Source organism: Lepidochelys olivacea (genome assembly GCF_965140295.1).
Source record: "Lepidochelys olivacea isolate rLepOli2 genome assembly, chromosome: 17".
In the NCBI taxonomy this organism is placed as follows: domain Eukaryota; kingdom Metazoa; phylum Chordata; order Testudines; family Cheloniidae; genus Lepidochelys; species Lepidochelys olivacea.
Window position 1 is genome coordinate 6,648,322 of NC_140427.1, and position 23,889 is coordinate 6,672,210.

The 23,889-nt window shown below is 40.1% G+C and overlaps 1 protein-coding gene across 2 annotated transcripts in view; it reads right to left on the reverse strand.

Moving 5' to 3' along the window:
• Positions 1–731: 731 nt before the first annotated feature.
• Positions 732–23,889, reverse strand: part of PPM1D (protein phosphatase, Mg2+/Mn2+ dependent 1D) — a 48,265-nt gene continuing 25,107 nt past the window's right edge. Inside the window, exons 4-6 of one of the 2 annotated variants that reach the window (XM_084651047.1) lie at positions 8,954–9,144; positions 8,161–8,403; positions 732–1,739 (exon numbers count right to left, since the gene is read on the reverse strand). In XM_084651047.1, coding sequence (XP_084507173.1) covers positions 1,185–1,739; positions 8,161–8,403; positions 8,954–9,144 — 989 coding nt within the window. In that variant the 3' untranslated portion in view covers positions 732–1,184. The remainder of the gene's footprint in view (positions 1,740–8,160; positions 8,404–8,953; positions 9,145–23,889) is intronic. The other variant, XM_084651048.1, reaches the window with a different exon arrangement.

The following is a 23,889-nucleotide window of genomic DNA, read 5'->3' on the forward strand; positions in this document are numbered from 1 at the left end:
GAGAAACAGTAGACTTCTCTAATCCAAGTCTATATTTCTCATTCCAAAAGTCCTCTCCATGGCACATCACACTATCTACCCCTCCTGCTTTTTAAAAATAAAGCGTAGAATTGGGAACCAGTTGATAAAAACAGGTTTTTTTTTAAAGACCTTTTTTAAGGTTTTTTAAGGAAGGAACCAACCATTTAATATTTGCACAATTACACAAAACCACAGTGTTTAAAGAATTTGAGCATAAGACACTGTACATAGTTAAAGAACAAAGGCACCCCAAGCAAGTTTTCACTTGTTTTATTTAGGTGAACATATATATGGTCCACATACTCAATGAAAACTGTAAATCATAAAATAATTTGATGACTTACGTTGGAAAGGAATTAGCAGTACCATCGGTTAGTGAAATAACAAAAAATGCCTTTATAGGGCACATATATTAAAAGAAATACCACTACCAAATGCCTGGATAAAAATGCCATAAATTACTACAGAGGATGAGAATGGCTTTGTAGGATGGGCTGGGGTTTTCAGAAATTTAAAAAAAAAACCCACAATTTTTTTTGCTAAATACTTTGACGATTAAGGTTACAAAAAATACAACTGAGTAAGATACTGCATAGTATTTTAATTAAGATAAAGAAATTGATATTGAGCTGTGTAAAGTAACACAACATCTCTGCTTCCATTTCATTTCTGAATAGAGAAATCTAAAATTTAAGAACAAAAAATAGGTCTAGAGTATTCTCTAAAAGACACACTTTGGGTTGAACGTATAGTACTACGAAAATACATATCTTCCATTCTATTTAATAATTTACTTCAGTTAAAAAGTTGTGAAATTCTCATCACAAGAAGCTTATACAAATTCATGACTTTAGTAAATTAACAAAAAAGATTAAACATCTTCTTTTAAACAACGTTTAGCCCTGTTGTAACAATTATACAAGGGGAAAAAAAGAGACTACATCTGTATGAAGGAGTACAAATTTACACACATTTTACAGCGACTTATACCCTACACATCTACAAAATTCACAGTTATAATACAAGCAGTACAAGGCTGAGAATAAAGCTGTTCAATACCAAAAAGTTTTCTACTTTAAAAAAAGATAAACAGGAAGAGTTTCAAATTTCTGCACCAACTTCAACATTCTAATCAGACCAAACTGTGCTCACACAAACACCCCTCAGCAAACGCAAACGGCTTTCCTGGTCTGGTGGAATAGTGAATTGCCAAGCTTCTTCTGTCCCCTCAGGCTTCGCCGCATGGTGAGCTTGTTTGAGTTTTTGCGCTGTGGAGTTGTGGACAGGCTTTCTGGCTGGACGCTAATGTTTCGACTCAGGCTACGTCTTGGCTTCTTCAAAGCTGGGCCAGAATTAGATTCTTCTAATGTCCGTTTAAAGTTTCCTGTAGGTGTCCTCTCTGCTTCTTGGGATTTTGTTTGGCCATTAGGAGACATCTTTAAGCTTTTTTGGTCCATGCTTGAATTTGCTGAGTTGGAAGGGGAGAGGGTAACTGACAAGCCATTGCTGTAAGATTCATGAATCCTCAAAGCTAGTGTTTTGCTACAATTCTCCTCCTGTGGGCCTGGATCCCTAGAGGATGCTACCGCCAACGGTATACTGCTTTTAGCAATCTCACTGGACAGCTCGGAATATTTATCCAAGATCACATTGCTATGCATGAGAGAAGGAACAGGCTCAGAGGAGTTCAGTCGTGGCCATAGATCCTCTTCTAGAAGCTGGGATTAAAAAAGAAGGAATTATTTATCCATAAATATCATTACTCCAATTGTGTTACCACAGACCATGGCTAAAGTATGTGGGTGAAAGATACTATACATGACAGCAGATACTAAAGCTTCTTGGAGACTGGTCTAACTCCGGATCCAGATGCAAAACACACCTGAACATTTTCACAGCGGAGTTCAGTCTCTGGATCTAAACTTGCCAGTTTCAGCCCTCCAACCTTACTCAAGTTTGTTAATTTCCATCAGTAAGTCTTTGATGACATGTCTGCCATTAGATTTTTCAGAGACCTGTCTCGCCTCAGTTAGCATACGTGTTTTCATTCTCACTGGCGTAAAGTTAATAAGTAAGTCACCGAACTATGGGACCGCCTTGCATCTTTCATTACTTTGGAATACCAACATCGAAAAGGATGTCTGCACTGAATGCCGCACACTCCAGTCTTCATCAGTATCCTCTGCAAAATGAAGGTGCCAATGCTCTCTTTCAGATGTTTTGTGAGATTGTTTCCAAAGTGCTTTGAAGATCAAAAATGTCATTGAATGGCCAAGTATTATTAGGACAAACAGCAAAAGAACAGGCTCTATCTCCTGACCTGAATTACACTTAGACTTTTTAGTTACCGCTGAACAAGGTATCAGGTGCCTGAAGCAATGCTCTGTTGCTGGAGGAGTTCTAATGGCGTACAAGGAGATGGGATAAGGGCCTCCCTGGACAATACTACACTAACCTCTGAATTTACATTTGTTGCTTCCAATCCTTCTAGGTTAGTAACACACTTATTCCTTACAACTGGGGAAGACTGAATAAAAATTAGGCTCTGGCCTTTCAAAACTCTCTTTATTCAGCAAAGTAAATTTGGCCGTTTTCTGCACAGCAAAGTTATTCTATAATTTGAAGAGAGAGAGTGTGGTATAATGCACTGGAAGCCAGGAACTTCCTAATTCTAATCCTGGCTTTGCTGCTCTCTGTGGCCTTTGGTAAATCATTTCTATCTCAATTTCACCATCAGGAAAATAGAGAAGACTTCACTATCTCACAGTAGGGCTGTATAAACTGCTATTTATGCAGTGCCCTTTACATGTAAATGTTGACACAATTATTAAAAGATTCAAATTGTGGAGAAATTGCTGTTTATTCAATAAGAGACCTTCAAAGCATTTTTTCAAGGCCACATCATTTTATGTATTACCAACGTAAGGACAATAACCTAATGACTATCTTATTCCAGAAACTGTATTATACTGCAAACTAAATGCACCTGCGGTTACTGCAGTTGAAACTGAACGCATTGAAATAATACAAAAGATCTCAAAATCTAAGTACTTTTGAAAATCAGACCTTGAGCAACCGTAGCCCAATTTGAAGTCAAAGGGGCCTGTTGTTGCTCAACACATCTGAAAAATTAGACTCTACGCTTAAAAAAACACTTCAAAAGACAGGCTGGCGTATCAAAGGGATTTTTTTTCCAGTGAGAAACCTGGACATTACTGAAAGATTATTGTATCTTTGATGATCCAATGAAAACCAAATTTAAATAGTTATTGCAAAAAACCAAAAAGGATAAATTCAAACTTTTAAAAGATGTGAATTGAACTGTTTGAGATGCTATCAATAGATCTGATGACAGACATTTATGGACAGTATTTTAGAAGTTATTCTTTCACTCAGTTCTAGTGACAACACAAAAAAACCCATGTAGTTTACACATTCGGAGGTGCTTTGTGAACTGTTGCCTAATAGACTCAATTATACTTTTGAGACTGGCTCTTTCTTAGACTTTTAATCTGGCATATCTTGCTATGCAAGATCCTCAGTGCTATGGCTCTCATCACCGATAGCCTTGCTCGATATGGATAACTGCAGTAACACAATGATTTGGGGCACTAAAATGGAAAAAATTAGGAGAGGGAGTAGAAGGAAATTTAGGGTGGAATGGGGTAATGAGAAGGAAAGAAAAAAAAAAAGGAACCGAGGGTATGGACCAGTCAAAATTCATTCCTGGGCAATCAGCTGCTGACAGCAATAGGAAATTGTTGAGAGTTTTTTTTAAATCTTAGGACTATTTCAAGGATGAATCAGTTACAGTTGGCACCAAAAAGATCTGACTCGGAAACAAGGGGATACTCTTATTTAATTCAGGAACTTGGCTTTGGCCTCCATTTTATTTCAGAAATAACCATACTTAGGAGACCTGAGATTGTTAAGACCCAAAGTTACAAATGCCTCTTTGGTTCTTTGAAGATAACAGACAAAGGTGTTGGTTCTTATCAATACTCTCCACACTTAAACTTTGTCTACATTATGCAACTTTTAGTGACATGGCTGTGCTGCTAAAAGGCACGCAGTGTAGCAGAGCTCTCCCGCTGACAAAAAACTTCCACCACCAACGAGCGGTAGTTTTGTCAGCAGGAGAGCGCTCCTGCCGACAAAGCCCTGTTCACACATGTGCTTTTTGTCGCAAAACTTTTGTCTTGGTGGGGGGGGGGGCGGATTTAAACACCTCTGAACAACAAAAGGTTTGTCGTTCAGTTGCCAGTGTAGACAAAGCCTTAAAGGCCGAGCCATTTCCCTCCAAGACACAATCCCCAAGAGTAAAATGTAAATAAAAGGAACCATCATCAGTAACCTCTTGCCACTGGCTCACATCTAACACCCATGGCATGCACAGTTTTGATGATGGATCTCAGGTTGGGAAAAAGGCAATTACAATCCATGAAAGCATTAACTATCTGGCTAATTCAGATCAGGTACTTCCCTCTGGTTTTAGGTATTGTGATACTGATCGTCCTTCTGGTATGGTTATTAACAGGAGCAAAGACAGATGTTTTTCAGATGGGAGATAAATACTTGTAGTGTCTCTCCATACATGAAAATGCCAGATTCTTTACATAAAGGAACTCTTACTTAGAAGGGACAGAAATAAGCTCCATAAGAGTAAACAGACCTGAACTCCTAGTGTGACATCTCACTTTCTCATTGGGGAGAAGTGAATTTCAAGACAATAATATGACCACCACTAGACTCATCTCACACATGGATATTCATATCTAGGATCCTCCCCTCCCCTCCCCTCCCCTCCCCTCCCCTCTTGTACCATGATTTCTTCCAAATAAGCTGCATCCCAGGAAGAATTTGGCCTCCCCTACTTTTACATTACCATGTAGGAGCAAGGCTCCAATTTTTAAACTCCTTAAATTATGTAATCAGTGGCTGTCTCCCTAATATTTCCCCATATACATTTCTCAGAAGAAAAATTATTTGGAAACAATTCTGTGGCTATTGTGAAAGTGCAACGTTTACTCTGATGAGAGGAATTAGTAAATACAGTCAAAAGTCAAACATTACTGGAGTTATGTATACTTCTGCAAAGGTTAGGTCATCAACACACTGGTTAAAAGCGATTGGACAGCAGATCTGAAAAAATACGTCTTAGAAAAAAGGGTTTTGTCCACTTCTTGACGTGCCAGAAATACTGGTTGTGAATCTATACAAATGACTTCCATTTGAGACTGAATATTTGAGATTTTAAATTTTGAAGGATATAGTAAAAACCAATCCATTTCTCACTGTCTCATAATACAACAACTCAGTCAACTTTAAGTGAAGAGCAGGTAAATTTATATACCAAATGAAATACTTTATATACCTTACTGTATAAAATACTCTGTATTCCGGTAGAATTTACTGTCAAATAATGGATTTTTTTTAAAGGCCAGAGTATGATTATCACAGGGATCAGGAAGCAATTACCTGCTCCCTCATGTACAGCATTATACAACTGGGTGGATTATGTATGGTTTGGGCAGTGGGGGTTGCCTGCTTTGGAAGATCAGGTATTAGTTATTGCAGAAGGCACAAGTCCAACTTTTACCGTTTGAACCAGCAGGAAAAATTCTGTCCCTCATGGGCTATTTTAATCCTCCCTCCAAAACGGAATTGGTTTCTTTTTAAAAGGCTGAAGCAAGGCACAATGCAGTCTTCATTTACCCACACTCTGGTTCCCATACTAGTTAATTTTAGGTTTAACGTAATTTGAATTTCATAGAAAGAAAATGAGTCAGAGGTGCCTCCTGCGCTTGAATTTTACCCAGAAGATGTATTTAGAAGCAGTTTGCTCTTTAAATGGAAAACCCTGTTGGTCAACCATTACATTAACCCGAGTGTGGAAATCTGCTCTTCTCACCATTATTGTGTCTCACTGAAATGAAAAGCTGCTCCCATGCCCATTGCAAAAAAGGTTACTTATTAGTCAAGCCAGAATAATGACCTAAAAAATATAGGGAAGCTCCTTTTTGGCTTTCACAAAAATACACAAAAAGGGACACAGATGCAGAGTCATTCCATTTATTCTAGTCTGTCTAGAGATGTTTGTTTTTCCTTAAATGTTTCAATATTATTCTGATAGGACAGTTGCCCTGTTTTCTCTCTCTCTTTTTCCACTTCCTGCTTCCACTTTTTCCTTTCCTTCCACTTTTATACCGATTCTGTGAGAATAGATGGTATTTGTTACTAAAACAGCAACCTATACTAATGCTAAAAATTATATTTGTGGTATCTGTGTAGTCATTTCAGTTTTAAAAGAAATCAAGTGGGATAGGAATGAATTATCCTAAATAAAATAAATATTTTTAAAATTATAAAATAAAACTGTAAAGCAGGGCAAGAGGAAAAAAGTGTACTTAAAATGGAACCAGCAGATTTAATGGTAACCGTTCTATGCCTGTGGCCAACTGAATTTTACCATCAGGGCCCTGCTAAGAAAAAGAGGACATACAGGCCTTGTATACATGAGGAAATTGACCAGAATGGCTACAGAATAATAAGCTATTCTGCTATAGCTCCCTGTGTGGACACACTGTTCTGGAATAAAAGAAAATTTCATCCAGAATAATTACCTCACACACAAAGTGGAGTAATCATTCTGGAATAAAGTCACTTTTATTCCAGAACAATGTGTTCTGGCCACATGGGGAGCTATTCTGGAATAGCTATAGCAATATAGCTTATTCCGCTGTACCTATTTCAGTTATTTTCCCTATATAGACAATCCCTAAAACAAAATAAAAAGTTACCTTCATCTCAGTACTAAACATCACTTTGAACTGTTAAAAGTAACAGTTTAGCACTTACCTTTGAGATGAAAGACGATTTGCCTTGATATGAGTCTAACATGTGCTGCATACTCCAAAACAGCAAGAGGACTTTAAGGGGGGGATTTGCAGTCCCTTAAAAACAGCCTAGCAGGCCCAGCAGAGAGCTGAAGGGCAGTTTGAAAATGGCCATGAAAGGAATGACACCCCTCTTCTGAAGTTTTGACCTAGAGCTTCCATTGCTTTTGGTATTGGTCTGACCATTTGGAGCACAGATTTCTACACCACACAGAATGTACTGAATTTATTTACGTGAGTGAAAAGGCGGGAAGGGATATTTAGAGTAGTTATTTGAAATGCTAGTTCTGGGACATTTTCAAATCAACATGACCCAAAGTTTACTTGACAAGGGCTGGAAATAATTCAAAAGCTGTACACAAAAAACCACTGACTGAAAAACAGGAATCATTACAATTCAGATAATCTCTCGCCACAGAAGACTTTGGGATTGCTACCCTTTTCAGTGGATTTGGGGTTCCTCCCATGCGTTCTCCTGCTGCTACTGAATGGAAAAAAACCCACTTGCTGTTTTATTAGCTTTCTGTCTCTATATCAACCAAATGTTAAGTACTCTCATCCTAATCTTTGATTTTCAATTTTACTTTACCTAAAGGATGGCTATTCAAAGACATTAGAGAACAAACATCCACTCACAATTATATCCTAGTCTTTAACAACAAAATGGTAAAGACCTTCCAAAAACCTCCCTTCTATGTTAATGGACAAGGGTCTAATTCAAAGGAAGATCCCTGTAAAAATAAGGCTGTCTCTTTTAATGAAGAGAATTTGAATTGACAGATAGATGCAGATATGCTCTCCCAACCTGAAAATAAAAGTGCTCTTAAAACAACTAATCATTTCTCGGTTTATGTAGCGTAGGGAAATGCAACTACTCATTAGGAAAGATGCTGTACATATCATTTAAATACTGACCTTTTTAAAACAAAAATACACCAACCACCACCATTCTATCATTATAGATTTCAGTTGTTAGCATTCGACTGGTAATTCAAAAAGTGTCAAGATTTTAAGATTACGCAGAGACTTTGAATGTCCCCAAGTCCAGAGCTCATACTTTTACACTCTTGATTTATATTCCCAGGACTAAACAACTGAAGAACATATGCTAAAAGGAGAAGTGTGTAATCTTTCTGAGTCACATAAGAAGGCTGCCTCTCTCTAGTGAGAAGAAGCAGGAGGTGGATGAGGAATTAGCTATAAATTTTGTGGGTTTCATTCTTAAAATTCTAAATAATTTTACCTTGACAGGAGGGGTACAGCAGCGGGACGGTGTCATCATGCACATATCAGGACTGCTGTAGCAAGGGCCTTCTGCCAAGTTGAGATACAATTCCTCTTCATTTTCCCAGTTGCTCGGATCGTCCAGCACCGGCGCAATGCAGATTACAATAGCACTAGTATTATCTGCACGAAGCGTGCGCTGCCTCCACCGACCTAGTGCTCTGTTCACCAGCATTTTGGCACAAGACTGTCTGTGTTCTCCCTTAATGTTTAAAGGAAAAACAGAGAAAACCCATCACCATTATACTGTGATTGTAAAGTGAAGAAATTATATGGCACAGTTTGCAATTCTCTACCTCTACCTCATGGTCGTAAAGCATCAGAATTCAGACAAACCTGCATCTAGCAAACAGACAGACAGAATGGCAGTCAAGAACTGTTTGAATAAATTAGTGTGCAAACACCAGTTACAGTGAAACTTTGTTCATAATGACATCACATGGAGGAAACTCATTTTACTAATTTTTTTTTAAAAGGTAACTGAAGTGGTTATACATTTGTACCTACTCATTGTGACCTGTCCGTGACTTTTACTAAAAATACCCATGACTAAAACATAAGCTTTATCACAATAAGTTTACCATCACTGTAATAGCTCCATGTATGTTGTAACAGTATTATTAAGTAATAACACTCGATGTCACAACTGCATATACTTTTAAAGTGTACGGCAATAGAGTAACACAGCAAAAAAGTGAGTTAATAGCTATCATGTGATCTTAAAGTAGTTGACAACATAAACATGCCCTCACCATAAAATACTGTTTCTCCTCATGATCCTGGCACATAGAAATAGCATCTTGAGGTGGGATCATGTTCCACAGTCCATCACTGCCTAGGATAATGTATTTGTGCTTCTGGGGATCAAGCGTATATACACTAGTGTCTGGTTCAGGAGACACAACAAATTCACCACTGTAGAAATCGTAACTCCACAGATCACCTGGGGAGGAGGAAAACACGAAAATGTTTAATAAAAGTCAGTCAAGGGTCATCATTGTCCCCTTATTATAGCAGTCTTCAACACCAACCTTCAGTGAAATGCCTGTAAAGTCTATCAATGCAACTCCCTTAGTGAGACACTCTACTTATGAGGTTTTGTTGTTGGTTTTTTAATTGCTCGTTTCTGGCCATCCACTCTTTCAATAGTATGTTCTGATTGGTTTATTTTTTACTTCATTTTAAAAACATGTTTACAAGAGGTTCTCTACTCCCTGTTGACGTTTGTTAGGGTCCTTTCAGGAAGGGAAAAACTGACTCAATACACAGGAAACAATGAAACTGACTACACTCTAATATGTCAAATACGCTAAGTAAAACTGTTGCAAGAAAGAGAAGTGCTTTTTCCCCATTAATTTCTTTCAGTTATAGTGATTTTAGATGTTACTTGTAAAACCAGTAAAATTTTCAGACAAAAATGTGGTTTTCCAAATTGGTCCCTTTAAATCAAGGAGCGCCATCATTCTGTTATGCTAACACTTTCTTGCCTTCTCCTTCCAGGCCTGACAGCATAGTTTCTACAAGGCTAACCTCTACATCTCTTCTCTTGGACATTACCTGCCCTATATGTAGCATCCTATAATTGTAGAAATAGAATGAAAAGTAATTTTCTTATAGAAAGTATCTTCCACTTGATTCTAGTAAATAACTCCTTACAAAGGCAACTGAAGGTATGAAATTAACAATGAATCCAATAGAATATTTACTACCATTTTCCAGACCCTGGCAGGTCTCTTCCCGTATGCAACACGTGCTTTAAAGTAGAAATTCATTCAATATCAGAGGGGGAAAGCATTTAGAATCGAAAGAACTTCATTTTAAAAGCAAGTTTTTCAGCTTGAGACTTCAAAAAGTGTAACTGTTTGTGTCCTTTTAACAGTTCTTTTTGACATCTTCTTTCCCCACTCCACCATGCCCCTTTAAAATAATAAAAATAAATTCTTTGTCTCCCTGCTTCCTGGAGTAGGAACTTTTCCTTTAGCTCCATTCGGCACTATCAACCAGTACAAAAGGTTTTTCAGAAGAACAAGGAATACTTCAAATCAATTACTCCACTTCACTATAGCGAACATCAATGGGCCATCCTCCTTAAAGAGCCAATTCACCTTCACAGCAGCAGCAGCAGATAACATACACATGCTTCTACTAAATGCTAATTAAAAGCCTTGCCTACTTGAATAGAGGCACTCTCTCCATCAGCAGACTAGCACAACAAATCTCACTGGCTGGGAACAAGATGAAAATAAATACTGTCGCAGTCAAGCTGAGCTCCAGCGCACCAATTATTGTGCATGTAATTGCCTCTAAAAGTCTCTATAGAGCACGAGCTTTTGTTCAAATCTTGCCTGCCATTGCCACAACAGATACAATCTTAACTCCTCATTTATTTTATAATCTTTTTATAGCTATTTTAGGATCTGTTCCTGCCTCCTATTAAAGTCTTGCCATGGAAGTCAATGGCAGCATGAGACAAACATGGGAACAGTTCTTTTGCTTGATTGTTTTAACTGATCCTTGACAGATCACTATTGTTTTTGTCAGTATTGCTTCTTTACCTCTTCGAACTAAGCAAGCACAGTTATAAACAATTTTGTAAGGTGCTTAGCCACTACAGTGGCCTTGCATCCATGTATTTAAGTTTACACAAATAAACTTCAGAGTAAGAGCCGTGTTAGCCTGTATTTGCAAAAAGAAAAGGAGTGCTTGTGGCACCTTAGTAAATTGGTTAGTCTCTAAGGTGCCACAAGTACTCCTTTTCTTTTTACAAATAAACTTGGACATATTATTTCACAGATTTAAACAAAAGATATCCAATGTTCATATGTTGTCTACAGAGAAGGTAGCACTTCCATAACATCTAGACCAACTTTGAATGACCATCTTCTATATCTGAGAGGCAAGAGTACAGCTGAAGATGGAAAGGAGTGGATCTGTTTAAACATACACATTCCAGTCGAAAGGAACATCCTATACATAGAAATATGTGGAGTGTCATAGACATACAGCAATTTACATTTCTACATTAAAAATGTTGTTGCAGAAATTCAGCTATGTGGTCCCCAACTCCAAGTCAGTTACTTTGGATTCCCAGCCTTGTGATGAGGCCCCCTTTCCTTCTCTTTTACCCACTGTGTCAGGACAGCTATCCACCAGACAGAGGGTGACTACCCACCGCAGTGTTTAAAGATATATTAGACAGTGCAATCCAATCAAGGTGTGTTTGGGTTTGGCCAAAGAATGCTCATCATACCCATTTACCATCACATTTCTAGTTGTGATTATTCCAGTTGTGTCGAGTTGCACCTGTGAATTAATGGCAGTAAACATGTTTTCGAAGTAGGAGACACAAAATACAAAGCCAGGTGTGTAGCAGATTTAACTCTCCATAAATAAACAAGGTGCATAATATTTACAGGGATTCAGACAGCTTAAATTTGTTGCAGAGCTACATTATCCTCCCTTTTACAATATATTACAGGCCAGAGGCAAAGAATGGAGAAGTAAAGCAGCACAAACTGCAAGCTTGCTGGAAGTGTAAAAAAAAACCACAAAGATTTCTAAGTGGGTTTGAAGAAATATTCCTTATAGGACTTCTACCCTATGGGTGCTATAAGTAAGGCTGTGTTTTAGTCACAGGTATTTTTAGTAAAAGTCGTGGACAGGTCACGGGCAGTAAACAAAAATTCACAGCCCGTGACCTGTCCATGACTTTTACTATATACCCCTAACTAAAACTTGGGCAGGGGGGCCACTGGTGCTGGGCGGAGGTGGCCCGGGATTCCCGCCAGTGCTGGGGGGGAGGCAGGTAGCAGCGTGCCGCCCAGGACCCCCGCTGGTGCTGGGGGAGAGGGTTGGTGGGGCTGGCAGACTCCCTGCCTGGCTCCTCCTGGCATGTTCCTGAAGTTCCTAGAGGAAGGGGCAGCCAGGGGGGCTCCGCGTGCTGCTCCTGCCACAAGCACTGGTTCTGCAGCTCCCATTGGCCGGGAACCGCAGTCAATGGGAGCTGCAGAGGTAACACTTGCAGGCACAGACAGCGCACAGAGCCCCCTGGCCCCTCTGCCTAAGAGCTGCAGAGACATGCCAGTTGGAGCTGGGGAGCTCTCCCCCCCCCCCCCGAGGTAAGTGCCACCCCACACCCCTACATCCTGCCCCAGCCCTGAGCCCCCTCCCACACCCAAACTGCTGCTGGCCCAGGGGCAGCTCGTCTCGGGCAGCCCCTGAGCCAGCTGCACCAGCTGCCAAAGTCACAGAAAGTCATGAAATCCATGATCTCCGTGACAGACATGCAGCCTTAGCTATAAGCAACCTATCCTGCCACTGGTAAGGGATCTGAAGACCTGACAGCTGCTAAATACTGAACTCTCACTGTGAATCAACAAAAGCACATGGCCTTCACAGGGTACAACAGAATAGTGCCATTGTCCTGAAGCTCATTTTTGTGCGTGTGGCATGTAACACAGCAGCATGTTGGAGCTTTGCTTCTTAACAAACAGGAGTCTCCCTTTCTACATTCACAAGCAAGTTTCTGGACAGCATGTCATAAGAGCATGAGACAGAGGAAGGGGACAGTGAAAGCAGTGTGGTCTAAAAACTAGAGTAGTGGACTGGGTGTCAAGACTTGTGGGTTCTGTTTTCCAATCTATCTCTGACTTATTCTGTGACCTTGGAAATGTCACTTATCCCAACTTTACAGATGGGGAAACTGAGGGGATATTTCCCTATCTCCGAGATGTTATCATTAAATGTTTGTAAAGCACTTTGAGCTCCTCATATAGAGGGGGACACAACAGAAAGGCAATGCTTTTTCTTTTTTTTTTTTTTAAAATAGTGTCAATAATGCACCTTCACAATGTACATGTGCATTTCCTGTAGGTGTTTTTGTAGTTGCTATTTTACTTACATTCAAGAAGAGGGGCATCTTTAGAAGTGATGCTGAAGAATTACCATGAAGCAACAATCTAAGAATTTCTTTGCTCTGAGTGGTTTGTGTTTCAGCTTTGGTTATTTAATTATATAAGCGAGGTTCAGTGGTTGCATTGTGTACTTACCAATGGGTAATGTGGATTTTTTTTATTTCATTGTGCATGTGCAGAGAGCATACCACATTAATTACCTTCACATTCATTACCTTATGCGCTACTGGGGAATAATTTTAAGACAAACTTTCTTTTTCTTACAGCTGACGGCAAAAGCAAAAAAGAAGGATTAATACTAATGGAGAGGAGGAGCAGCAGCAGGAGAGGCCCTCACTTTAATGACTTGGTTGTCCAATGAAAATGAGTGTGCATATCTGCCCATCCTAATGGATAGAGAGGCTTTTCAGTTTTCCGGAGTTTAATATGCATGTTTCATTCTGATTATTAGAAACCTGTAAGGGGGGGAAAGCCTGGGACTTAAGGCAAAGAAAACATTAGGACAGGTTAACAGTACTCTAGAGCAGCGGTTCTCAAACTGTGGGTCAGGACCCCCAAGGGCTGGCGTTACACGTTCTGGGGTCCGGGGCTGAAGCCGAAGCCCGAGCCCCAGTGCCTGGGGCTGAAGCTGAAGCCCAAAAGCTTCAGCCTTGGGTGATGGTGCTCAGGTTCCAGGCCCCCACCTGGGGCTGATGCCCTTGAACTTTGGCTTCTTCCCCTCTCCCTGGGTGGTGGGGCTCCGGCGGGCTCAGGCTTCAGTCCCCCCTTGTGGGGTCATGTAGTAATTTTTGTTCTCAAAGGGGGGTCATGGTGCAATGAAGTTTAAGAACCCCTGCTCTAGAGGATCTAAAGCAAAAAACTTGCTCAAGGTAGCCTTTTCTCACAAAAACTTCCTTTTAACAGCTGTACCACTTATATGATTGCCAAAGCATGATCCACAGTCACATAAAATGCTTCAGTTCAAAACAAGAGAATAACTGTGTAAGTTAATTTGATTTTCTCTTCCCTTTAGAAGCACACAGATTTCTATGTAGGAGCTTTGTCTCTTATCAATTCTTCTCTTTTATTCCTTGTGCCTGTTCAAGATTTAATCTCCTCATTATGCACAAACAGAATGGTCATTATGCTCACCATATACCACATAAGATATTCTTTGATACAGAGAAGATGTTTTATACTTAAAGTTAAAACGGACAGTCGTAAGTTACACACCCCGATACTACACCGATTATCTTCGTTTCAGTGCACGTGAGTGCTTGCATGTCACACCCACATGCCCAACTCCACCTGCTGCCCTTTCTGAAAAACAGCAGAGTAACAACAAACAATAAATGATCCTGCTTTCAAAACAACTGATCTGGTCTCCTGAGCATCACATCACCAGTGTCTTGTATCAAGAGCTAAATGACTCCCAAAAATGGAATAAGCAGACAGCTCAGAAGTGCTACATCAAGACCCATAATCCAGAAGACAAGACAGTACACGGGGTTCATCACTTGATAACATCCCTCCTAGACAACTCATTGTGGATCCAATCGTGCGTGGTGCTGAGCACTCTCAGCTTCTGTTGGCTTCAGTGGGAGCTAAAGGTGCTCAGCATCCTGTAAGCCCTACTGTGAAGGGGTGAAAGTTTTTAATTCAGAGGGCTACGTCCAAGTTGAAATTGAAGGTGGAGGAGAGAATTTGGCATTGCCAGTTGGAATGAAGCAAGCCCCATTGTGGCAATTACTATGTGTATTACAGCAGCATCTAGAGGCCCAATTGACAGCGATCCATTGTGCTAAGCATTGTATAAAACACACAGTACGAAGAACTCACAATATAAAGTGACAAAAGACGTATGACATTTGTCGTTCCCAATTTACAGACAGGGAACTGAGGTGCAAATAAATTAAGGGACTTGCCAAGGAGACACAGGAAGCCTGTGAGAGCACACCAGAAACTGAACTCAGATCACCTCAGTCCAATCCAGTTTCTTAATCATAATAAGCCCATCCTTCCTAGCTACTACACAAAACTCTCCAATACCATCAGTCTTTCCTATAGCAAGATTGGATACCTCTAGCTAAAACAGAAGTTGTGTGCAGAAATCACTTGGTGAAATTCTATGGGCCATGTTATGTAGAATGATTCCGGCGGTCCTCTTCTGGCCTTTAAATCGATGCATCTATCGCTAACCAAAAGCTATGAAGGGCTAATCACTTGCTTGTCTAGATAAATCAAGAAAAGAAAAACTAATCTAGTAGTAGCAACAGCAGGTGGAAAGTTGGTCTAGAAAAGTTCCAAAGCTCATCGAACTGGAGTGGATAGACTGGTCTCCAAGTGGTGTTTTGCTAAGCATGTATATTTTGCCAAAAGGAATTCTTTATCACAGACGGTTTGAAACCATTTTCCCTAACATTATTCCTCTGAAGGTGGCCACTCAAATTCACTATGGGAGTACAGTTGAAGTATGTTAACCTTGAAATGCAATACTATTAAATGCATCCTAGCTGTGAAGCCTTCTAGCTGAAAACCTTCATAGAATAAGCAAGAACTGCATACAAAATTACAAGCGAGTCGAGCAGCATTACCCTGTCATAAGTGACTCTGACTTAATGGATAGGCCAAATGGAGCTTTGGATACGACTAGCTGAGAAAGGAGGAAAAACCATCTGCATTTTGGTCCTCTGCCCTGGGGAAAACCCCATAAAAGTATATTCCAGACCCAGCTACACTTTCCTTAGACTAGGGAGGAGAAAGCAGTCCTCACAAATGGTGTGGAAGGCAGCCAAATGCATTCATACGAAGTCTAAGTTTGGTGTGTGAGAGGAATAAGTCCCAGGATAGAAAAATGGATATTTTGGCTTCTTTTGTATGGACTGCCTGCCTAATTACTATAATTTGGACCATAACACCACACAACAAGAATTTTAAAAATATTCACATATTTACACAGCACCTTTTTGCAATCCAGCCCTGTTTTAATCAGGACAGCAAATAACATCAAACTGAGCAGCACATCAATACTATTAATGGAGTAGACTGGGGGACCTATCATCCACCTCCTTCCCCACCCTCAAAAGAGTCCTTCCACCACATCCACCAGCTTGTTCACTAATCAGGCCGGCAAATAAATCTTGTTCTCTTGAACGATCTGCAGCACATCATAGAGAGTCATACAGTTCACCTCAGCTATGACAAAACCTTACAAATCCTTGCACCCTGGGCCAGTAGAGACCAGGCATATCACTGGGGTGAGGCAGTAAGGTTTTTTTTTAAAATGGTGTAGCGCAGGAGTGCTCAATCGACAGCCCGTGAACCGTACATGGCCCACCAGAACATTTCATTCGGCCCATGGCCTGCTTCAATACAATATACTAACAGCCAATTCATTAGCATTTTGTCAGCATGGTTACAGCATTTTAGCTTACACAAGTGTGTAAACAGACAATACGGTACATAGAAACAACCTATCTAAATACATACCAAACAAGCAGAACTTAAAATATAAGTCAATACAGGTGACTTTAAAGCTTATTAAAATATGTAGAATCTGTCTGGCCCGCACAAGGTGGTGCTTCGGTTTATGTGGCCCTCCTGTGTAATAAGGTTGGGCACCCCTGGTGTAGCGTATGACAGAGCGTAAGCCCATGCTTCTTAGAGTTGCTGCACCGGCAGAACACGAATGTCAACTGTGTATTTTCCACTGGCCAGCGGGATCTTGCAGCATCTACCATAGTGCTGGTGAAGTGGCATAAAACTAGGGAAAATAGCAAGCTTTATATAGAGAAATCTATGCTCCAATATTAGAAAGAAGGATGGCAGATAAGATACAATTATGCAGAGGTAAAATGCACAATTCTCCCTAAATAATGAGTGCTTTACAAACATTAATTCAGCAGCTTAGTAAAGTAGGCAGGTGCCTCCTTTTACAGATCGGGAAATTGAGGAAGCAAGGCAATAGGACTTTCCCACAGCCATGCTAGCAGCAGAGCCAGTATCAGAAATTAGGAGTTGCAGGCTCCCAGTCTCCATTCACAAGACCACACTCTATTTTTGTTCTTAATTAAAAACATGTGCTGCCACATGCTAAACAATTTGTTACAAATCCTGTCACTCCGGAGTCTTATGACCAGGGATTTTTTGTGTTTTGGGGAAAGGTGACCACTCCTATCTCTTCCAGCAGATCAAATCATCTGACACTGGAATAAACACTCTAGAGCAAGTTTCCAGGACAGAGGCTGAGCTGGTATGCATGTCTATACAACAAGCACAGTGCTGGTGCTTAGACTACATGAACATAAGATGATTTCAGGCACACTTCACAAAAGACATTCCCTCTCTACTGAGTAAACATTTAGCCTAAAATACCAACTCTTTTTATGCACTGTGTGATGTATGGGCCTAAATCAGCTTATTTTTGAAAGTATTAAGCAGTGTATTCCCTCTTACCTGGTTTGTTCTATTTTTGGATCACATTTTAGAATCTGCTTGCATCCAAACTGTAGCCAGGAAAGTAGGTTTTTTTTTTTTTAAAAAAAAACCTGTTAGTTTATAATGTACTCAGACTTCAGTCCAGTCCCCCATCCCTCTCAAAGCAAAACTTTGTTACAAAAGAATTGCTCAAATCAAACCTTTTCCTTACATTTCTGTAATATGCTTTTGTATTTAAAAATCAACTTTTAATTTTGAGGGGGGAGAGTCTACTTTAACAAGTCACAATGAAAAGCAAAAGACAACCCCAATTTCATTTATCCCACAATAACCTTTTAATTAAACTTATATCTAATAGATTTTTGGCCTATCAATGCAAGCAAAGGAGTTGCTCAGAATTTCTTCTTCCCACTCCCAATGAGGCAGCATTACTACGAATTAAATCTCTACAAGGATTTGTACAGTAACCATATAACTCATTCAGGCTCATCTGCAAATGGAAAAAGGATTTGTCACTAAAACTAGTGGCTTAATAAATTTCTTAACTATTTCTCCTATAGCCACAAGGGGGCATCTTTACTGCAGTCTCAAGGGGAAAAAAATCATAAAAGTGCAGCATAACGTATTTTTACAAGATGGAAATAACCTAACCTATTAAACTTACTCCAGGAAAAACGAAGGGCAAGGCTACCAGGAGGCTACGGCCAAGAGTATGCAGGTAAGTTACATAGACGCCAATAAGGCATAAACCCTTTTATTACACCTGCAGGACAAACAAGACATAGGGATGTACTTAGCTGGATGCAGGTAGCATCTAAAACTGAAAGATCTGAAACAAAAGGGGGGGGGGGGGGAAGAATCGAGAACCCAAGAATTATTGGGTCAACCAAAAAAATAAATAAATGAAAAAAGGTTACAAACTATGATGTGGAAATGGGAGGAGGACAGAAAGAAGTGAATATGGAAGGCTGCCTTGTGACTTTTGGCCTGGAATTGCATCCCTCAGTGAGCACGAAGGTGGCATTTCAGATCCCAGAGGGACAGCCACTTCTCTATAGTATTTTGGCCAGCTGCATGAATAGAGAAAAGTGAGAACACAAGGGGGAACACAGTGGCCAAAAATGGAGATGATTCTGTCTTTAAAAATAACAATTATTGTTTTAAGTACAACTTCAAGGAAGAGAAAGAGTCACGCACAGGGAACTCCAGAGACAGCTAGAAGGAAAAAAATTCTCTTTCAAGGTAAATGGCTCCACATGTGCTCCACCATGAATCATATAACCCAAACAAGACAGCACAGACTTGTCACCGGATAGGAGCTGAAATGTATATTCTGCAATTTATACAGATATCTATGCTATTTTCTTCAACAGAAAACTTTTTGGGGGGATTCCACAGACTGATGAAGGACATCTCTAGGACAAATGCTTTTTGACAAAATATTATAAAGATATTGCAGATTTATTTTACATTCACAACATTACCTTGTTGTTTTAAAATGTCCGGAGTTAAATGAAAGAGTGGAAATAGCCCAAAAAGTTAGGGTTGTTTAGTGTTACCTTCACCCTAGAAAGTTTTCTTTTTTCTTCACTTTCTTCCTTCAACTTAAAGATGTGCACGCTTAAAAGAGAAGATTGTTCTTGAGAGAGAAGGAAGTGCTAATTTCTGCTAACAATACATCCTCATATAATTTGGACGTCTTTACTGTGAATCTATAATTTAGGGGGCTTATACAGCGTTAAACAGAAATGCAATAGGAATCTTTATCTCCTGATGTGTAAGTGTGTACATGCAAATACAAGCAAATGGGTAATGTACTCAGGTTTCACCTCAGGTGATCAATCCTCACACTATTAATTAGGTATTAAGATTCTTTTTTAAAAAGTCTTATAAAGGGACAGTAGGCAGCACTCTGGGCTATCATCAAATAATAGTTTTTACCACTTAGTCTCTTATCAATAGAATCTGGACAATGTTTTGCAATCTCTAATGTTAGTATGCATCTACATCTTAAACTGCAATTTAATAGGACATGGCATAAAGAATAATCCTACGTACGAACATATTCCCGTGACCTAAAGAGCATACGTGTGAAAATTATGCCCACTCTGCACCGTAACTGATTTTTATTTTTAACAGTTCAATGAACATGAAAACTAAATCTTTATTCTAGGACCTAATTAGATAATATGAGGTCAGCTAGACCTGCCACCCAGCGTTTCACTGCATGCACATGAAAAAAAATGTACAAGACAATTCTGGCATTCAGTGAGCTGCTCTGACATGCCACTCCTATGTAAGTAACTCTTTAAGAGCCAGCATTCTTGTAGATATTATGCAGTTAGTGCCCCAGTATATGCTGCATCTATTTTAGGTGTCAGCAGGAATCCTAATGTACTTATTAAAATTAGAGTCAAGCCTATGCAGCCACCCGAAAAAAACCTGGCTTTCCTAGCACACACATACCAAAATTATAAACATACATACATACAGACACAAGAAATCACAAGGGTGGACTTAAAGTGGCCATGTCAAGTAAAGAGTTTAACTATTGGGTCCCCTTAGTACAGGTTTCACTGTTTATGAAGTAGTAAGAGAACTATTCAACTACAATGAACCAAGGCCTCTCACACTATGTAATTTCGCTGACAGTTGCAGATTTTGGCTCTGGACCAGTCCCTCCTGGGGACAACAAATGAAACTCCTACAGAAAATAAGAACTGGGTTCAGACCCGAGCCACTGCCCCATCAAGAGACTGCCCACAGGATTTGAAAGGCTCTCTCAAGACCCACTCCTGCTATGATGCCCACAAGGTATTAGCCAAACAATCTTGGCCAGGTTGTGGAATAGCAGGAGATAACTTATAATACTAGCTAAAGAAATATTCATAAGTATCCAGTTGTGCGCATAGCCGGCCTATACAACTGCGTGATTTTATGATTGCCTTCATCTCTTCTCCTACCGTTGTTATACTCAGGCATTGCTTCCTGTTTCAAATTACTGTGTAAGCTGTTCAGAGCAGAAACCACGTCCTTGCTAGGTTTGTGCCTAACATATTAGAATAGGGCCCATATAGAGATTGGGGCCATTGGATGCCACCAAAAAACAAAGATAAAAACAGACCAGAAATTTACTTCAGAATTATTTCTTCAACATCGAAGCTAACTACTTCAGTTCCTCCGATTGAGCCAAGTACATGGGAGCAAGAGACGCACCCCTGTGCTAGCTACCAGGTACCTGCCCACTCACCCATAGAACACTGAAAGACAGTCATGTTTGTTCACAGCAGTCGCTGCAGAAGCTGGAAGCTAATGGGTTAATGTAACTTTGATAAGGAATGTAATTGAAGTGCTACCCATCTGGCAACCTTTTAAAAGAGAAGGAGAGGCAGGGAAATCTATTTTACCACATGTGTTCCGGAGAATGGCTATTCCAGAGAGACTAGTCTGCTCTTTGAGATTTCTCCCAAAATGCCATCTATGAGCATGTTCAGTGGAGTCTTTGCAACACTATTCCTGAAATGGGAGGGGCTTGTAATAGGAGTGGCTCGTAAATCTACAATGGGGAAGTAGTGAGTATGGATCATTTGACACAAACATTTTGTTCTGCAGAGCAAGTGCTTAGAAGACCCAACTCCCATCTGGGCCATATTGGTGGTGCCACATTTTGAGGCCTCCCTAGAAATCTGAGGTGTTAACAGCTTCAGAGGGTTATATAGTGTCTACAAATAGCCATTACAAACCAAACTGGGCACAATCTACAGTAAAGTGGGTTTTTTCAGAAGAGTTAGGTACAAATATTTATGTTTAAATTACAATACAATATTTGCACCTCTATAGCATGTCCTTAGAAGATCAAAGGGCACCTTACATACATTTACATAGCAACAAGAGCACACTAGGCTCTTTACAGAGAACTAACTAATTAAAAACTTACACATCCCATAGAGGGGTTTATAGGATACAAATAGATTATTTCATACATTACTTAATTACAGTCACCACTGACGTGGAAAGCAAACGCTGTTTAAAAATATACAGCACCACTGTGTAGTTCAGGGCAGAAGGATAGTGTGCCCAAGTAAAAGAGCAAGGGAAATTTGGGGGGAATTAATTTCACCAGGATGGCTCATATACTGTGCCAATCTCATGTTTGCTGTCCAAATATTTGTTTTTCTATGGCATTGGCTATATTTAAAATGTTCACTGCATTCCTTACAGTGATCACCAGGTTTAGAGAATGAAAATCAATAGATCATCAAAATTAAAATGTCCCCATTTCCATATCAGAATAAAAAGAGATTAAGGAACAGACATGAGCTGCAGAAAGTTGGGAAATCTCATTAATCTCACTGTGAAGTGTTAGAAGAGCAAAAGCTGGGAACACACACAAGATATAATTACCTTGTCTGTATCCAGAAATTTGCAGTCTGTGAGCAGATGCACTTCTGTACCATTGCCTGCTAGAGGCAGATTGGAATGCCTATTTAACAGACTGATGTCCCCCTGGCAAAAAAAATTTGGCCTAGACAATCATTTAGCTACCTGTACATCTGGTATCTATATTTTATGTTGCTGGCATCCTGCAAAGAATTAGTGTAATGTCCAAATCTGGGCACAGCGGAACCATTTGTTGTACTTGTAACTAGTGAAATTGACTACAGTGCTGGTAACAGAAAAGTATGTCAGGGTTAACCTGGTTATTAGTGTCAGAGCAAACTGAATTATTTGGGAGGCTTCAGTGCATGAAGTGTTGGTGCCAACCAGAGCAGCAATGCTGGGAGCTAGCCAAGTGGTCGAATGGAGCTTAGTAGCATGAATATCAATGATTTTAGTTGTAGTAGGCCTTGTGTAAGCAGCTTGTGAGGCCAGCATGCCCCTCACAGAGTCAAATCCTGTTTCCAAACTGAGCATCTGTGCACCATCTGGGTCCTGGGAAAAGGAGCACAGCTGCGTTCCTTCTCCCAAGAGGTTAGCCATACCTCATGCATGAAGAGGATGTTAACCAAAACACTGTCATTCAAGCCAGTGTAAACTTGGCATCTTTAGGTCATCTAGGGACATCTTTTTAAAGATCCAAGCATGCTGGACTTCGAATACAAGAACTGCTACCATAGGACAAATGTTCTCATTTTCTCCTCTCTTGCACCCAGACTCTCCAGCAACCCTTTCCATCCAGATGAGAATGGTAAAGGCCACAACAGGAGCCTAACAGGTGGATCATTCCCTGAATCCCCATCTGCACATAGAAACTAGCCAAAACCCTTTTGTCTGACTTGCTGAGAGGAATCAGACCCAAACACCATTGGACCTTCTGGAAAATTCACGTGACCAGTTCAAAACCCACAAAAAGGAAGAAGGAAAGGGGAGAATGAACCTTTAACTAAATTAAAAACTCTTCTACAGTCTCCAGAGCAATACACACTCACTCGTAGAAAAGAGAAGCAAGTGCATGTTTGGCTAGTTAACTGGAGTGCAAGACTGAAAGTCGCAATTCCTAGGTTTGTTCCACAGCTCCGCTATGTCTCCTAACCTTGAGCAACTCACTTAACCGCTTTGGCTCTGTTTTACCAGCTACAAAACAAGGATTATGTCTCCAACAGGGGTTTTGAAGCATAATGAACACTTGCAAGGTGTTACATAGAGACTACTAATATAATTTAAAGAAGAGCCGTGTTACTTTTTCGCCATGTCAAGCCATGTTCTTTACCTGATCCCTCATCTTGCTTTCTCCACACCCCAAGTTTGCCACATGATACCTACACTTGCTATGTAATTCAAGTTAGCGTGTCTGTTATTGTCACACAAAAGAGCAATATCACTTGCTCTTAGCATTGGACAGTTTCAGGTGAAGCACAGACAGCACTGACTTGTAAGCCAGTGGCAATATTACTAAGCAATTACTACGTGAGATACCACACTTCTGAAGCCAGACTGCCTCACTGACAGCCTCTGCTGGCTGGTTGAGGAACAACGATGCAGTCATAAGAGTGCTGACCAACTATCCCAAGAGGAGTGAAGTCATGGTACTTATGCATAAAGAAGCATGCTGTGGCTCACCACCCTAGGAACATTCTAGAAAAGGCCAAAGGGGGGGGGGGCAAGCTCAACATGTAGAGTGGAGAAGTATAAGCATGTGATGAACAAATCCATATATAGAAAGGTTAAATATGACTGGTTAAAGGTTTGTGTTATGTAACTTGTTATGCAACTGCCAAGTGCTATAAAATAGCAATGGGAGGGGCTCCTTGCTGGAGGGACTCTGGCTGATTTTTGTACCAGGGTCTCTCCCTTTGTGCACATTGAACAAAGTCTTGTTGAACTGAATTGAATTGAAGACCCTTGATTCTGCATCTGAC